An 18,357-nucleotide genomic window follows, 5' to 3' on the forward strand; every position below is an offset into this window, starting at 1 on the left:
TGTTTTAGAAAGATTAGAACATACTATGACAATAAAAAAACAATATATACACTATGAACAAATCCTAAGTAAAATCTACATCTGTTCATTGAACTAAAAGATTATTTGAAATAAATGGAACTCAGTTAAATATAAACATTTTTCACAGTAAGGCTGCTTTCTACAAGAAATTGCTTATTCATATGAAGAGAAAACGCTAAGGCTGTATTACTGAGGATGGACCTCAGAGGAGGCCTGAGGAGCCCTGCTGTTCTCAAGAAAAGCTGCCTACACAGAACTATTTGCAGGATGAAGTCTGACACAATTTGGCACATCCTCACTCCTTTATTCCCAGGCACAGTTCCATTACTTTCTCTTTTTGAAGACCTTTAATGCATACAATGAAGCACAAGGTTTCAAACTAGGAGAAGAGCTCCCAAAAGCAATATTTTTTTACAATGAGAATAATGTGCAAAGCATTATATTATTGTCCCTATGGAAATAAGGAATATGTCATCTGGCCCTTCATGAGATAAAGACTGTGAGGGAAAAATCTATTTTCTCTGATAACTTGGGAAGAATAATAGCATAGTTTTCACTGGCCCTATGCAATCCATAAGCACAAGGATTGAGCCCAGTCTGTACCGTGGAGTATCACTTGTTCTCTTCCATTCCGAGCAGGAAAAAGGGACTTAATTTAGTCCTGGAAATAAGCCCCAGCTAGACAAACCCTAACTTTAGAAATGATCAGATATTTATTTCATATACTGAATCCGCCCAAGTCATCATAAATTCTGGACAAATAACACAGCCTGGTATCTTCTGTGAGTCTAACCATGACAATCTCTCCTTTCATTCAGTCACTCCCCTAAACTGATCAGGATGCGATCAAGGTATGATTCTGTTTTCTAATATCTGCTACATTATACAGATTTTATAACATCACATACATATCATCATTCATTAAAATTGGGAAGCCAGCAAGACAAACTGTAACGTTGGATGTTGGCATCAGGCAGGCATTTTGAGATGTTTTGGGATGGTCATTTTCAGCTGCTCCTGAAAAACTGAAGATATTATCCTTAGACTCTACTTTGTCACTATTCTTGTCTTCTTGGTGGCTTTCCTCCTCAATGGTGCACTCTGACTCTTCATATTCTACCTTGTTTTGCACTGTTGCTTGCTCAGTTTTGTCTATCCATTCCTGGAAAAATAAAAAGTTAATGTTGGCAAGTTCTGGGAGGGAGGGAGAAACAGAGGAAGGAAGAAGGAAGGGAAAGGAAGGAAGGAAGGGAAAGGAAGGAAGGAAGGGAAAGGAAGGAAGGAAGGGAAAGGAAGGAAGGAAGGGAAAGGAAGGAAGGAAGGGAAAGGAAGGAAGGAAGGGAAAGGAAGGAAGGAAGGGAAAGGAAGGAAGGAAGGAAGGGAAAGGAAGGAAGGAAGGGAAAGGAAGGAAGGAAGGAAGGAAGGAAGGAAGGAAGGAAGGAAGGAAGGAAGGAAGGAAGGAAGGAAGGAAGGAAGGAAGGAAGGAAGGAAGGAAGGAAGGAAGGAAGGAAGGAAGGAAGGAAGGAAGGAAGGAAGGAAAAGGAAGGAAGGAAAAGGAAGGAAGGAAGGAAGTTATACACCTACTAACTATTGAGAAATGTAACCCTCAAGGAATCTTAAATAATCAGAGTCTGTAGAAATCTTTGGATGTGCAAAATTCTTTGTGATCCTTGGCGGAGTTATGCACTGCCCTGACTTAATTCAGATTCAGATTGAGTTTACAAGGAAATCAACACAGCATTGCATCTCTGGATTAATGCTTCGTTATGAATTTGCACTTACATCTTACTCTTTTGTTTTGGTTTTAACATATCTTATGTAAGGAAAATTTTTGGTTTGTCACTGAAAACTCTTTGCACCTCTCTGATGCAAACATTATTACTGTCTTTTGATATTGTCACTTAGTTTGAAAACATTCCTAAATATTTGGCCTGTCTACTTTCAGATGAAACTTAATGGCAAGTTGCATTAAGACAACCCAATTAATACAAAATAATACATCACATATATTATGTCATGGATTTGAGGAACAGTGAAAAGCAAAAGCATAAACTGTGTGGTGTATTCCTTTGATGACTATTCTGTTTCTAAAGGCTCAGTGAGCATAGACCTTTGTGGTAGAAGAGGATGCTACCTGCAACCAAAGATAAAAGCCATTTTTGCCTCAGCTCTAAAGCTCACCACACTTCACAGACATAATGGGGAAGAATCTGCCTCAAAGTGGAAGAAGTTCCCTGAGATGACACAGCCAGGAACAGAAGCAAACTCCATGCTGATATCTCAACAGATGGTGTTGCAGTTTCTCTGGATTCCCAGAGATTCTTCTCTTGAACTTTCTCTGTCTCTTTCTGCAAAAAGTAGTTTATGCAGTGCCAAAGAAGCACTATACAAACAGGATGGTCAATGGCATTTGATCTGGGGATCTGGATGGTCACATCGCACCAGGGAAGAGTTATTCCCATGGGTCAGAGACCACCTATGACAAATGTCAGTGCAAAACACTGGTTTAATTTGCAATTTCCAAATCATTCACAACATCTTACAGTTCACACCCATGCTATGAAAACAACATTTACCTCAAAATTTCCACTATGGTCATTGAAGAGATCAGCAAATACATATTTGGGATCTGGTATAACAGGCATGACTGACTTTTGAAGTCTGTGAAGAAGAAAGAAAAATACATGTTTTCTGTCACATTATATTCATTCATGTATGCCTGTATTACAACAAAGTTTTGTAGCCACTGATATAATTAACATGACAGTCCTCCACGCTTGATATCTTTTAAATGTGTGTTAAAGTTAAAAAGCAATATCGTAAAGCAGTCATTTGATCAGTTTGAAGCCAGGTATGATTTATTCAATAGCAGAATCATAGCAGAATGTTGAGGCCATCAGACTAAGACTGATTTTCTGCTGTCTTCCAACCAATCTCATTCTTGTAAAATTTAGAATGCATTCAGACTTCCAGCTAGTCAGCAAGTGCCATGTTGCTCCATACAATACATAGCTAGAGCTTAAAATTCTCTCTTGACATTCTGCCAAACTGAAAAGATGGTGCAGCAAACAGCTGCACTGACTTATTTAGAGACCATAAGCACAAAACGAAAAGAGCCTATAAACTAGAAAGGTTATCTGAGTCCCATTTATTTGCAAGCTATTTTCTGCAGTACTTCCTTTGTATTTCCCCCTCACCCCATCACAGGAAGGGGAAAAAAAAAAAAAATCCGGGCCTTTACAACAGATTTTTTTTTAATTGTGCAAAGAAATGGAAGTCAGTTCAGAAGCAATAGTAAAATAAACTGGCTTCTAAATATTCAGCTTCTGGGAAAGAACAGAGGTGAAGTGAAACAGAATTTTGTCCTGAAGAGTTCCATTATACTAGAATTATTCCCTCTGTTTTTGAAAATGAAAAGTTCTGGGGTTCAGAAGACCAAGATCCATTAGCCCTCAGTGGTAAAAAGGCTACTGACTTCTGCATCTTGATGCTAACTTCATTTTATCAGATAAGAAGCTTAAGTGATAAAAGATTTGACCTTGAATGACCGCTTTATTTTCTTGAAATGAATACGTAGTACTGACCACTAAAATTATACTTACCTCTGCCATTTACACAGAAGAATCACAAGAAGAAATATCATTAGAAGTACTGACAGCGTACAGCTTAGAAGAATTATTGTGTTTGTCCGAGTTTTTATGTCATCATCACATGAATCTAGGAATAATCACACGCACAAAAAAAGTGAAAATTTTCTTGTTTGCTTTAACAGTAATAACTCTTAAACTAGAACAGATTTTTTCTTAAAAAAAAAATCAGGAATAATTAAGACAAATTCAACTGAAGCTGACAAGGAATCCCCAAACCATGCAATAAAATAATATTGAGCTTTCATTTATCTAAACTACCGATGTGCAGGACAAAGGAGGCATCTTAAGGACAAAGGGTGAAAAGGGGTGAAGGTGTTTGGAATGAATGAAATTAAATATTCTTTCTTGTGTCCAACATACCATATTGACAGTGATGCAGCAATTTTAGATGAAAATGTATCTTACATATACAAACTTGCTATCACCAGTGCTTTAAGTGTAAGTGTATATATAGTTTGAATTTCTTATTTCCCAAGAAAAAAAAATCCTAATTTCCAAGATAAAACAAACAAACAATGTCTCCTGCCTCCCAACAAACAAAAAGCCCCCAAACCTTATGTCTAGAAAGGAACAAGTGTCAGGACATAATTCAGCACACTAGCATATAAACTAATGCATTTGTGCACCTCTGAGCACTCTCAGTATTTTTCTGCAGCTTTTATAATGCCACCTTAAAACTACTTTATCCTAATGATGTTCTTCTCTCCCAATCGATACTCTAAGAACTAATATGAATTATTCATGCAGGAACAACTGTCCTATAAGCAGTATTCCACAGTCACTTTGTTCCCTGCAACAGCCTCTTCCACCTGCTTTTTTTTTGTTCAGCCTGCCAAAAAGCCACAAGAAAAGTTGTGATCTCCCAATAAGGTTTTTGCATTCAGTATTTGTGAAATATCTTGAGCATAGCTTTGTTCATGGTTTTTTCTGATGTTAGATTCAGAGAGAATGCAGACTTATTCACGTCCTGAAGTGAAATGCTTGCCTCATTAAAGGAACTCCACCAGTACCACTTCTAAACCAGGGGCATCCAGAATAGCTGAACCATGAGTCTGCTTCTTCTCTGCCATCCTCGCAAATGCCTGCAGGCTGCCTACGGTCAAATGGTCCAGGAAGCGCTGACGTGTCCCCTCTCATTGGCCCACAAGAAAGTATCATCCTCTACGTTTTCTGAAGGACACTTGCCAGCAACACCTGAGGAGACACTTGCAGATTCACAGACTGAAAGGTAGGTGAGGCTTCCCTTGTGGTTACTGCTAGTGCAGAACACACACATCAGTACTCCAGAATTTCAACACAGCTTTGTGTCTACAGATCTTCAGATGAGCTAATGGTCTTTTGGAGAACTCAGATCTGGATACACTGGACGTCTGTGTGTTTCATATTTTTGGCAAAGCTTTGTGAACAGCATTTTATGGATAGCTGATATGAATGCACTGGGATGTAGTCTACTTCATCAAATCTTTTGGTTTTGATAACTAGTATAAATATGTTTCCACCAGACAGCTAATCCAAGGCAACTGTAATCCAATTGCAATGTGGCTATCTCACGTAAAATGAATTCTGATAATGGCTTTGTGTTCACTTCATCTCTTTTTCCACTATGCCCCCATTTTATTGATGCACTACATTCTCCCAAGAGGGTCTACACATCATTTAGCTGTGCTTTCTGTTCCTGTAGTTCAGTTTGATGAACACTTCAAACAAATTGCCATAAAAATGGTGCAATAAGGATTTTTTTAGAGATCAGATTTGTTATGTATATATCATCAGAATGCCTGCTTTGCTATATCCACATGCACATACATACATATATGTATATATACACACACTACATATATATCAGCATACACCAGGAACAATATCATTACTTTCATTGAAGAACACTAAACACAGCTGTAGCACAAAAAGTTTTGGAAATCTTTTTTAACTTTACTGAGCATTGCATAAGTTACTAGCATCAAGGATTATAAGGAACAGTATAGATGGGAATTAAAAATGGGCAATCAGACTTCCATATGAGCTTCTTTTGACAGTGGAAGGGGCAGCATGGTAGAGGGCTATGTTAAATAGATGCACATTTCTATCCTCTTCTTCAGTCATTCTCTCCTCCTGCATTTGCATTTAGAGAATATATGAATGAAGCACAGCTGTTACCTAATGATATGCCATTCATCCAAAATGTTTCTGCTTCCCAGTCACTGCTGTAATTAACTACGTTGCAGTGAGGTACTAGCCTCTTCAGTCTGACCCGAAAAGAATAGCATTTCCTTGGGTCAAAGCCTTGCTCTCCAACACTGCAACACCTAGAAATTTTGGACTGAGAAGGAAAGTATATTATCATTATTTCTGGTTCAAAAAAGAGTTTCAGAATGCTTTATCATGATTATAGTAAGAATAAGTGACAGGCCAACCCGAAACCCCAATGTCAAATTTTAACTTCTCAGAATTTTGAGGAACTCCATTTCTTGACTGATTCCTTCCCATTGATACACATTCCATTCATACGCATTCCTCATTGTTTGATGCTGAGTTGAGGGACATAAGAGTCAATCCACATAGTACTTACTTATTTGTAATATATAAAACACACTTCAAGTTATATATATATATATATATATATATGTGATATATGTGATATATGTGATATATGTGATATATGTGAGCCTGGAAAGATTTAAGTCAATGAAATAATATTATAATTAATATCTAACTTCAAAATAAATAAAAATACTCTTTCAGTCATCTCTTCTTTCATTCTATTTCCTGTTGTTTCTCCATTCTTTTCTTTTTCTACCTTGCTTTCTGTCAATATCCCCCAAGACTTTCCTATTCTGAATAAATTTATATAGTCCTCAGCTCTTTCTATAAGCTCGAAATTATAACTCAAAATTATAGAAATGTGTTCTAGATATCAAAATGCTTTCTGCTACCAGGTATTTTTAAAGTATGGGGTAGGAGGACAATATGAAAATGACTCTGTTTTACACTCTATGGCAATGATATTTCCAGCTTCTTCCACAATTATTTAAAAAGCCACGTCCAACTCACTTGCCACTCTTTATCAAACTTGCTTTTATACTGAAGCTCAAGTCTCAAGCAGATCACAGCTCTCTTTGGTTCATTACAGCTTACAGTAACGGTGTCATCTTTCCACAAGAAGGTCACATTTTCTGGTCGGCTTGGCTTTACTAAGAACAAAGGAAACAAATTATGTAATAATCTCTTAAAAATAATTTCTTCAAAAAAGTTTAAATCACTGTGCTTTCTTCTTTCTCTCATCCCTTCTCTGAATAGTGAGCCAAGAAGGTGGCCAGTCTTCTTGAAGGATGTGCTTTTGCAGTTGACCTTCTTACTGAACAACAAAATGAAGTCTGGCACTTCATGGCATGACACCATTCTCCATTCAAAGTTCACTGTTTACAAGTAGATACCAACTCACTTCAGGAACTTGTTGCAAATACTTAAGTAAGGACTCTAGGACCTCCAAGCTAAAGTAGTTATAGATATCATTTTATGTCATGTGTTTCAGTTGCCTAAATATAGGCAAACACTGGAATGGATCCAGCAAATACTGTACAGTATAACCAACAGGGCACACATGGGCATCTGAATGGATGGTACTGGGACATTACCTGTGATTACAGCTGAATCTACTCCTCACTGTTTTCATATGGTCCAAAGAAAAGGCAATCTTTTGACCTGTGTGATTGGATAGTCTTCAGCAAGAAAAACATTATTTGCTTCTTTGATCCTTCTATATCCTTTTGCGTATTATAAATGCCCTGACTTTTTATCTTTGAGACTTAAGTCTGGTCTCTGTTTGTTGTTGTTGTTGTTGTTGTTGTTGTTGTTATCTAACTCTCTTGAAACTCATGTTTACATCAGTGGTATTTAATTGCCTGAGTTTACTGCTCCAGCTTTCCTTGAGCTGTTAGATATTGATATAATTATGAGATGTAAAGCACTCCCAAAGACAGTTGCCGTGACTAAAAGGATTGATTAATCCTTTTAGCTAAAGAATAAGTACTAATAATATATTTGGAAGATAATGACTTTGATAAATTCTGCCTGGTACATTTCATCTTCTGCATGATTTTTATCAAAAAAATCGATTCACTTTAAACATTGTTACTACATGCAATTTCAGATAATGCCAATAAAATCATATCATAATGATGGAAAATATGTATTTTGAGGGAAATTAATAGAAACAGGATCATGAGATCCCTACTAGCAATCAGGAGAATGTGCCTTTTATTCTGTCAGACTATAACAGAGCCACTTAATTAATTTCTTCTGAAATCTTTTGACGATTTCACCACAGTCTCTTGGATTAGAAATAGTTGGTTGCATCACATCTTGTGGAGAATGGCAAAGGAATGAAAGGTTAGAAATACAGGGCACATAACATCTATCTTATGAGGAAAAACTAAGCGAGCTAGGCCTGTTTAGCCTGGAGAAAAGATGATTGAGAGGGGATCTGATCAATATGTACAAATACCTGAGGGGAGAATATAAAGAGGATGGGGCCAAACTTTTCTCCATTGTAGAAAGCAGTAGAACAAGCGGTAATGTGCACAAACTGAAACATAGGAAGTTTCGTCTGCATATGGGGAAGAACTTCTTTGCTGTGAGGGTGACGGAGCTCTGGAACAGGCTGCCCAGAGAGTTTGTGGAGTCTCCTTCTTTAGAGATCTTCCGAACTCGCCTGGATGCCTGTGCCATGTACTCTAGGTGTCCCTGCTAGAGCAGGCGGGGATTGGACTGGATGATCTCTAGAGGTCCCTTCCAACTTCAACCACTCTGTGATTCTGTGACAAGAAGGCTGGAACTAACACAAGAAATTATCAACTTTTATTCATGTTCCTGGTATGTTCCTAGCCTACTGAGCAAGTCTGTCCTAATCCATGCACACTCACATATTTGATTATTTTAATTTTAGTTCTGAAAATGAGTTTTAGGGCAAATCTTTCTATGTTATTTAATCCGACTTAGCTACAGCTGCCTATGTAAAAGCTGATGAAAGCATGGGATGAAAATCACCCTTGGTAATTCCAAAAAACTGCAGTTTGTTTTTGGCATACATGTTTTATGCAATTTATTTCCTCTCAGACTACAGACAACTAAAGAAATCAATCCAGATACTAGGACTATCAAAAGACATGTTGCATACTTACTATAAAAGTCAGATTTTAGTCTTTTAGAAAAAAGCTCTTTGCTTCCATTACTGTTCATGATTGAGATGGTAAGGGTTGAGCCTTCTGTCTTAAACTGACATCCAGAATTAAAACCTTGATGCAACAGGTAGGTGGGACATGGCTTCCAAATGTTGTGCTGTCCGCTATTAAATCTACAAATGAAAAAAAAAAAAAACGGTGGATGAAGATACTGTGTTATTTGTTAACATGAATTCCTTGCTTAATCATTTTTTTTTCTTTAATGCTCCTAGAAAGGGAAGTCTGCATAAGGAACTTCTTGAAGATGGAAATTTCACAGTGCGTTGAGGAATTCAGGACCAAAACCTCATTGGCTTGCCAGTTCTTGTTTTTGGTGAGGAACGAAATTTTCAAGTTTCTTTCAGGTTCTTTTTTTGCTAATAAAATAATGCCATGCTTAAACAGATGTGGATTTTATGTTCCTGTTTCCCAAGCTGTACTGCTAAAAGTTATTTCTAAAAGGAAAGATCAAACTGTGTCTGCCTTTAATCAAAATGTTAAATTAATTAAGTCAGTTAATAAGTAAAATAGACACATATGGAAAAACATAATCAGCAGTGTAATTAAGATAATGACAAATCAGGAGACAAGGTTTTCTTATACTGTCTGCTATGAATCACTATTCAGCAGGTTTACTGATTCATGCACTTTTTCTGCAGCGTGTGAACAGAAGTTTCCTGCTGGATGATTAGAAAAAAAATTAAAAACATTTTTGTGTCACAGATGACTCAGATGGACTGAACTATTACAGTCTTCTAGAGTAGATCCTTCAACGAAAGAGAAATAGATGTTATCAGTACTCACGTATAAGAAAATGACACATTCTCGCCAGGAAATAATTCTGTTGCTGCCCATGTGATCCGCATCTTCTCATTATTGAAATTGACTATAGTGATGTTGTTGGTATCTTTCCAACCTGTCCCAGTACATTGACAGAGAACATCGTTTAAACAGTCGCTATCAAAAGCCTTGCTTGGCATTTGTAGGCAGTCAACATTTCAAAGATAATTATGCCAAAGACTCAGATAAGTATAAAATAAGAAGAAGTAAGAATAGATACAAAGCCGGGAAACAGGATAAAATAACCTAGATATGTTGAAACTAAGACTGTAAAATAACAACATGAAAACACACATAGCAACATGACAGAGCCCCGTGGTCCTCGGACCAAATGGTATAGACCAGCCTACATGTACACAGTGCATAGGGCATAAGTCTTGAGGCCGCCTGTCATCCATAATATCTTAAATTTTCCTGCTAAGCAAAACTATTTGGGAGCTCCTGCCAAGTGGAACCTGTATGTAAGCTGTCTAATGTTTACTTTAAGAAACAAGGGAATTGCACTGTAAATCAAGGCCAAATGAGTAGTTCAGAAGCATCCATAGTAACCTAGAGCAGATCAGCATAAATGAGTGAACTGTGTACTTTATGTTGTTCTGGCCAATCTCACCTCAGAGAATTTCTCAAAGCAAGGTCATTTAATGTTTTGTGACGACACAAAGGTATCATTCCCTTTCCTATTCTTATCATTATTGCTTTCCCTCTTGATAGGCAGTTAGGTCTTTTAATTCTATGAGGATTCTACAATCAGATATTGAAGGTAACTCTTACATCAAAAAGTGGGAAAATAAGCTGCCAGAAGAATTGGAAGTGCAGGATATATCAAGGAAAACATGTTATTTACTCTGACTTCTCTAAAATATGTAATTATGTTTAGCTGAATGAACAGAGAGAAGGAAAATTCATCTTGAATATCAGCAACAAGCCACTTGAGGCTGAAATACATAGACTGTTCTCTCTAGACAAGAAGGACCAACCACTCAAAACTTCTGCAGAAGCACTTCTGCCTAGCAGGAGATTAGTCTTTTGGCTCTGATTCGTTTACATTTTATGCCACTCTGGCATTTTGAAGGGTCTTAGAATTTTTATAACAAAAATTTAATAATATTTCTTATAAGCTGTTTAGCAAAGTCAGGCCAAAATACCTTCAAGATTGTTATATTTTGGCTGACTAATGAACATTAGGAATGTGAAAAAGTTATTTGGAAAGACCTTGGTTCAAATAACCATGTTGCTTAATTAATTTCAGTGCTGCATGTCTCTATGTGTCTAATGGCTTCTGTAATTAAGATTAGTCAGAACATCTCTTTTTAGAGATATTGTGTCATAGTATGTTGTTTGCCACAATCATTCTGGAGACAATTTTGACAGAATTCCAAGAAGGACCAAGTAATCTGCTGGTTAGGTCAAGTGCCTAGACTTGGACCTAAACACAAACAAACAAACAAACAAAGATTATGCTACTACTCAAGAGAAAGACTCAAGAGAAAGAGAAAAACCAAAACACATCTTAACTAATGGCTATAGGATTGTATTGATTTCTCCAATGGAAAATCTCATATGATTTTCTGATGAATGAAGAAGTCAATCTAATTCCACCCTGAAAAAAAATCAAATTTTCTAGGTCTTAAAAGCTATCATTAAATGGAGTGTATCCAGTCAACTCTAGCTCTTGTCTCCTATTTCTCAAGGTCCATATAATCCTCTGCACATGTTTAAAGGGGTCGTCTTGCCTTTAACTGAAACCACTAAAGAGTATGATGATAAGGGTGCCCAAGAATGGTTTATTGATCTACAAACACACCATCTGATATGACTGTGCTGTGCCATATATATCATTAGGGTTAGTGTAACTGAAATCCACAAGACTACTTAAAATAAGATTTAGATATTTTATAAATAATAGTTTAAATAGTTAAATGTATTTACAATACAATGTCTCACCTTCAAAATAAAACTATCATAATTTTTTTAAAACAATACAAGTATCATTGTATGAAGAATATTATACTATACTCCTTCAAGATCCTTTTTATAACTATAGAATAAATCTTTGTAAATCCCTTTAGAAACATCTGAACTTTCCACTTTATTATAATTAGTCTGATTGCAAGAACTGTTAACATATTAGAAAACAATGTTTTTCTAAGCATTGTAAAAAAGAGTGCTTGCATACTTTATCACATATTTTTAAGGATATGTGAATTTCAAAATTCATTCACTATTCTGTTGCTATGAGCATGATTGTTAAGCACAATGACAGGTGGCAAAATGATGCTCATAGGGCATCTTCTTGGATCACTTTTAAAATTAAGTATGAAGGAGATAGTGAAGTTTAGTTTTAGAAGGTGGTTCAGCTTCTCCACAGAGAGTTATGTACACAGGTCCTTCTGTGCTTCACAAAAAGGTTTGAACGGGCACCTACTCTGACCAATAGGACATAACGAAGAGTGAATGTGTTTAAGAGTGCTCTCTACAAATAATCCAAGCTGTACGTAGGACCGTATCAGAGAAAGTTCAGTTCAAAATTCTCACCTAGACTTGGGCACCTAGACAGCCACTTTGAAAAACACAGCAGAGATTTTTCTATTACTGGGCGGGTGGACCCAGTGCCCTGCACTTATCCTGCTATTCATTAACCCTGAAGTAGCAAGGCCCCTGGACATGAAAGATCTGCTTTCAGTGAACTCTGCTGTTAATCAAATGATCCTGGTTGTAGAGACAAATAATAAGGAAACCAGAGGGACAGCACTGCCCACCCACTGAAAGGAGGGGAGGCTCAGTAAAACCTGAAGGTCAGATCTGAGTGACTTGTTGGAGCTCATCAAAAACTACCAGTTCATTCTGGTCCACGGATAACACTATTTATTTATTTGTTTGTTTATTTGTTTGAGTTATAGTAAGATAGCTATTTATTAAAGGCTGCACATCTGTGATGCACACTAACTCCTGGTTTGGGCAGTATGTGTTTTTTGGATGACATAGAAGCATGTTGATTTTGCTCCAGTCCTCCAGTGATTTACAGGTGGACTTAACTTTACACACACTGAGTAGTCTGCTTGACTTCAGTAGGATTACTCAAAGCACACAAACTTAACCATACACATAAATCTTTCTAGAATTAGATCCTTTCTCTGGGAAGAAAAAAAAAAAAAAAAAAAAAAACCTACATATTATGAATTGGAACTCTGGGATTTTGACATTTAAATTCATCCTCTAGCAAGTGCAGTTATTTAGGCACACACGTTATTAAATACTCTAAAAATAAATAGAACCATTTAATAGAAATGGGACAGGACTGTAATAAATTCTTTGTTGACATATACACATTCTTTCATGTACTCTAGTTTCTAAGAACTTCATAAGAAAGCAGTGTTAATGTAATCAATTACTTTGAAATGCATATGCCTATGCAGAATAAATTTAAAAGGCTTAAAAAATAACATTTATTATTAAAGTTTGTCCTTTTAGAGCTCCAGTCATCACAGTTTCTGCTATACTTTCTCATTTCATGTATTGTCTAGCCCTTTTGAATATAGTATGAGCTGTTTTGTGCAGGTATTCTCTCATTAAACATGTGTGTGTGTGTCTTTTCAAATCACAGCATAAATATGTTGCATCATCCACATTTTTTCGCTCTTTCAGCAGGTAAGGATGCGAATCCTAACTAGAATAGTATTCTTTTTCTTTTTGTGAAACACCTATACTTTTGGAGGCAGAATATTTTCATCATTTGTTAATGGAAAATAATAAAGAGAATAGGAATAAAATGGAAAAGAATAAAGAATAGTAAAGAGAAAGAGAAAAGTAGGGCACATTTCTTCCCTTTATAATGGATCTTTTATGACTACACCCATAACACCTTGGATGTTTCTTCGCTAATGTGGCAGTTCATCAATAGCAATTTTAATTATTTAAAGCATGTTTCTATTCATGACCCTATTGTTAAACAGCAGCCCAAAGTAACACATTTATCATTATTCTTGACTTTAATTATTTTAAATGTTATGATAATGGATAGATGAAAAGATCAAAAGTACAAGGAAGAAGTTGTTCTGGGCTAAAGAAGACTGACAACTCCTTTCTGTCAGAGCCTGCCTTGCTGGTGTGACAACTTGAACTACACTGCAGTGCTATAGGACATTTCCAGTGCCTTGGGACATGAGAAATCTCTATGTTTAAATCCCAGGTAAAGCTGGTGGAAACCAGTAAGGCTCCACACAGCACCTAAACCTCACAGCTGGTGCTGAGCACTTAGCTCTTCTTGGGACAGCAAAGCATGGAAAATATCACCATTGCACATGTAGAAAGTATTTTCACAAGGGGAAAAAAAGGAGATTTCCTTGCATAATAAATTTTGCGTCAGAGGCATGAGAAAGAGTACAGGCAAGTACCTCCAAATCACCTTTCAAAGATTATTACTAAAAAACAAAACAAAACAAAACAAACCTATAAACGGGAACATTATAAAAAGTCTGAATGTAGTGGAACAGATCAAAAAAGAGAGAAAAAAGGAGTGAAAAAAAAAACCTTAATCTGCAAAGATAACAGAATGGAACATAAATGTACTGGAACTGTTGTAACCTCATTGAAACATTACAAAGAAGAAAAGCCACTTTTGATTTCCTTACATTGATGAAACCTGATAAGTAACCACATGTTGAACTTCCACATGTTGCAGCACACTGCACAGAAACAACTGGAGAGCAAGACTGATCTGAGTCTACAGTCTTAGATTCACTTAGTACTACTCATCGATGAGAACAGTTTCATTTCAGTAACAGGAACAAATGTAGGCGAAAGTGCAGCTCTGTGTGCATAAGATTACTGAATTGAATATGCGGGGGAGAGACTAAATAGAGGAACAAGACAGCCAAAGATAGATTTATATAGATGTATTTTGAAACAAGGCATATTTCTTATAACAAAATCCTTATATAAGATCTAATCCAATTTTTGTTGCTTTTTTTTTTGTTTACTGGAAAATGATGTGGCTAATGACAAGCAGACATCACCACATTTTGCATTAAGTAACCCCCACAACTGTAGTTTTCAGCTGTCATCCCACGAAGTACTTGCCATCAGTAACTGCCATCCTCCAGCAGCACGGCTGTAGCATGCTGCTCTCTCAGGACAGTGGGACGAGTTGCATCCACTCACAGGCGTGCAGGTGTTATCACAGCAGCAATTAACACTGGAGAACCAGGCAGTAGTGCATACCCGAAAATGGTACTTACTGTATATACAGCAGAAAAGAGAGCTGATTTATAGGCTGATGAGTACTTTAAAGTGCTTCTTTCTCCTTACAAAGTTAATGAATGACAGGCATCTTATGATAAATTGGCAAACCTGAAGATTAGATTGTCAGTCCTTACTTTGGGTTCTGTATTAGATTTCTGCATGAATCCACTTATTTTTAACATAGTGTAAGTAATGGCACTGCAAACTAACACATGAGATAGAGATGTTCTTATATTTAGGTAGCCAAGTAACCAGACTTCAATGTCTTTTTGAATTTTCCTCTCTAGTAATATTCTTACCTTACTATTTTCTCAGATACAAGATGTTATTCGTATTTCGCATCTTGCTCAGTCTTCCAGAACAATAAATTTTAAGTCTTACCTGAAATCTGTTTTATCCATCTTTGGTCAAGGAGAAGCTTGTAGTCTTTTTAAAAGTCTTACATTAAAATCTATGTCTTAGACAGCAAACACCCATGCTTAAAAATTTGAAAATTTCTTTCTTTAACATTAAACATGATATTACTGTCTTCTTCCTTCATTTTTAATTGGGGACCATTCAAAAAATGTGTTGTAATCATTTTCTGTTTTGTTTGAATGATTCTTTTCATCAGAAAAGTACTGAACATTCTAACATGAGGTATCCACAGAAATCCTACTAGATAATATTTACATTCCTTAAATAAATACCTGCAGATTGAACTTACCGGATGATTGTGACTGAGAGGCCACCAGGTTGCCCAATGTGAAGATCACTGAACATACTTCGAAGGTTAGTCTCATGGTTGGAATGACACAACAGACTGTGAAGAAATGAGTAATTGTAAACTCTGGACTTATCACTTGATCGTTTTATACAAGAGACTGGAGGGAACTAGAGGAAATGACTACAGGAAATTTTTAAAAAAATTTACATAGCTCCAGCTATAAAAAATCATACAGAACTTCTATATGCACACCTTTTTCATATTATAGATATAAAAAAAGAAAAATATTTCCCAGAATACCAGTGTCTCTATCTTGGAAATACTTTGCTTGTTCTATCTTTAAACATTTTTCAGAGGTCATCACAGCACTGATCTGAAAGGGATGCCTGGGTAGCTGTGATCATATCATACCATGCATAGCCACACTGACCTAAGGGTACCCAATGACATGAGGTTGAGGGAGGTATAAGCTGCCTACTTCCCCTGTTATTAGCTGGCACTCAATTTATTAGCATATGTTTATACTGTCACTCTATGTGCCTGGTGCTTGATAGCTTGAGCAACCTCTTTCCCATACTGGAGGAAGGAATAGGGGGTCTGATGATCTGGGGGAGCTGAGCTGTCAGGGGTAAGCAGGTTCTTAGGAAGAGGTAGCACTACAATCTGTTTTCTCCTATAGTACCTAAACACACTTATAACCTACTGCTATCACTTCCAAATCTATCCACATCGACATACTTAGCATTATATATTATTATATTACACCCATATTTTAGATATCCATACACTGAACATTATACATATGAAGAGGGATATGAGGAGTAACGTGTTGCCCAAGATTAAACATATTTTAACTGAGCAGAGCTTAGACTATGTCTATGTACTAAGTAGAGCAGCTCAGCAGACGAACTGTGGGCTGAAACCGTTGGGACTGAAGACTGAAGAGCCGCATGGCGTGTACAGACAGGAGTGTTTCCTAGACTAGCTCTGGTCCAGCCCCATGGGCTGAATGCCCATTAGCAGCCAATGTCCGTCAGGGGCCCCCACCTGCAGTATATCTTCTGTTTTAGGCTCAACAAGAGGAACCCAGTTCCCCGGCTCCACTGTGTAAATAAAAACATAGGAATAACCAAGAGATTCACTTCACAAGCATTGTCGCAATGTGAACTGAGGAGCCAGTGTGGCCCAGCCTGGCACCCCTCTCCAGATAGAGCCACAGGAGACCACACTCAGTGCCAACGTACTCTCTTCCCCGGACTTACTGACTACTCCCTTGACGTCCTGGTAGAGATTTAGAGTTCACACGTCTAGGGACGCATGAAACAGGCAGGCACACAGGCTTCCTTTATATCCAAACTCCCCTTACCTTAAGCGCCAGAGAAAAATAAGCTACTCTACAAATCACCAGAAAAAAAAATAAACAAATGGTAAGCTTTAATTCCTATCTATGTTTCCCAGTTGTTCTGTGTGTTTGAACAGAAAAGTCATATTTTAAAAAGTACAGGATGCTTCTCATGCAGAGATAAATTATCTGTTCCTACAGATAAATCACTCAGGAATGCTGCTAAAGTATCCTGTGCATGTGTACTGTACAATGTGCTGGAGTACATAAGAGATCCGTTCTCCTAGACTCCTTATCACATCAAGTTTATTTTCCATTAAATTAAGCAGTTTAGGAAGTTTATCTGTTACATGTCACACAAGACAGGGAACTGAGCTGTGCTTGGGAATACACCCAGAAGTGCTTCCATGGTACATGTTTTTGTTTTTTCATAACTTCTGCTAAAATGGTCACTGTCCTTTTTAAACCAACAACACTGTTTGTCAGATCAATCAACTTGTCTTTATCAGTCTTCAGACAGCTGACATAAGCTTTGATCTGTCTATTCAGTTTACTTAGAGTGGCTGCCTTCAGTGCCATGTCCATTTTATGTCTCAGAAAAACACATTTAGATCTCAGTGAGTCTTGGAAACCCCATGGCACTGTATGATTGCATCAGAGTCAGGATGTGCACACACTAGCCTGCTGCCTGTCTATTCCTTATTTTGACCAACTTCCTCTGGGGAAACATTAATTCCTAGAAATAAATAATGAGCAGCACAGAGCTGAAATGCTGAACTAAACTGCAGATTACAGTTAATAGAAAGCTGAAATCTCTCACTGTTCCTACAGTCAGCAGTGCAGAGCCAGTGTGACAAGCAGATGATGGCACAGGGACAGAATCTTCTGATTCTCTGGGACAGGGTGATTCTGATGTCCCCATTTGAGCTAAAAGCACATTTTCCTTCCAGAACATGTGCCTTCTGCCTCCAGTGGAGCGTGGTGAAGCCTGATTTACCCCATCCTGCTTTTTATTTGTCTAAAACACACTGGACTGCAGACCTCCTAACATAGTTCACTCTTTGTGGGAAGAGAAAAATACCAAGTGAAGATATTTAAAGCCCTCGTGGCTTATAGTTAGTCCTGGATGATTTTGACATACTAAAATCTGAAATCAAACTCTAATTATCAAGAGACGACAGCCCATTTTCTTCAAGATATCTTGGTATCTCAAGAAGTTGTCCCTCCCACTGACCTCTAATTTCCTTTTCTTCTCTTTGTAAAGGGAAGGACCTTTACTGAGGACCTCTTAAAGTCAAACCAAAGTACTCCTACTCTTGAAACAAAACCTAGCGCTGA

At 37.2% G+C, this 18,357-nt stretch overlaps 1 protein-coding gene across 1 annotated transcript; it reads right to left on the reverse strand.

The window, feature by feature from the left end:
• Positions 1-909: 909 nt before the first annotated feature.
• Positions 910-15,753, reverse strand: CRLF2 (cytokine receptor like factor 2). The gene is made up of 8 exons (XM_088521817.1): positions 15,678-15,753; positions 9,695-9,806; positions 8,852-9,024; positions 6,723-6,862; positions 5,829-5,991; positions 3,624-3,738; positions 2,598-2,682; positions 910-1,183 (listed from the first exon to the last, which is right to left on the reverse strand). The coding sequence occupies exons 1-8, from the start codon at positions 15,751-15,753 to the stop codon at positions 914-916; spliced, it is 1,134 nt and encodes a 377-aa protein (XP_088377943.1). The 3' UTR covers positions 910-913.
• Positions 15,754-18,357: the final 2,604 nt, after the last annotated feature.

The sequence above is a fragment of the Tinamus guttatus genome, unplaced genomic scaffold, assembly GCF_059628265.1.
Source record: "Tinamus guttatus ecotype Peru unplaced genomic scaffold, ASM5962826v1 Tinamus_guttatus_pri_ptg000134l, whole genome shotgun sequence".
NCBI lineage: Eukaryota > Metazoa > Chordata > Aves > Tinamiformes > Tinamidae > Tinamus > Tinamus guttatus.

Coding starts and splice junctions, on each gene's coding strand:
- CRLF2 (XM_088521817.1), bottom strand. CDS start 15,753: ATGAGACTAACCTTCGAAGTATGTTCAGTGATCTTCACATTGGGCAAC. Junction 9,025..9,694: donor AATGTGTCATTTTCTTATAC/GTGAGTACTGAT, acceptor TTTCATTTGTAG/ATTTAATAGCGGACAGCACA. Junction 5,992..6,722: donor AGTTTGATAAAGAGTGGCAA/GTGAGTTGGACG, acceptor TTTCCTTCTCAG/TCCAAAATTTCTAGGTGTTG.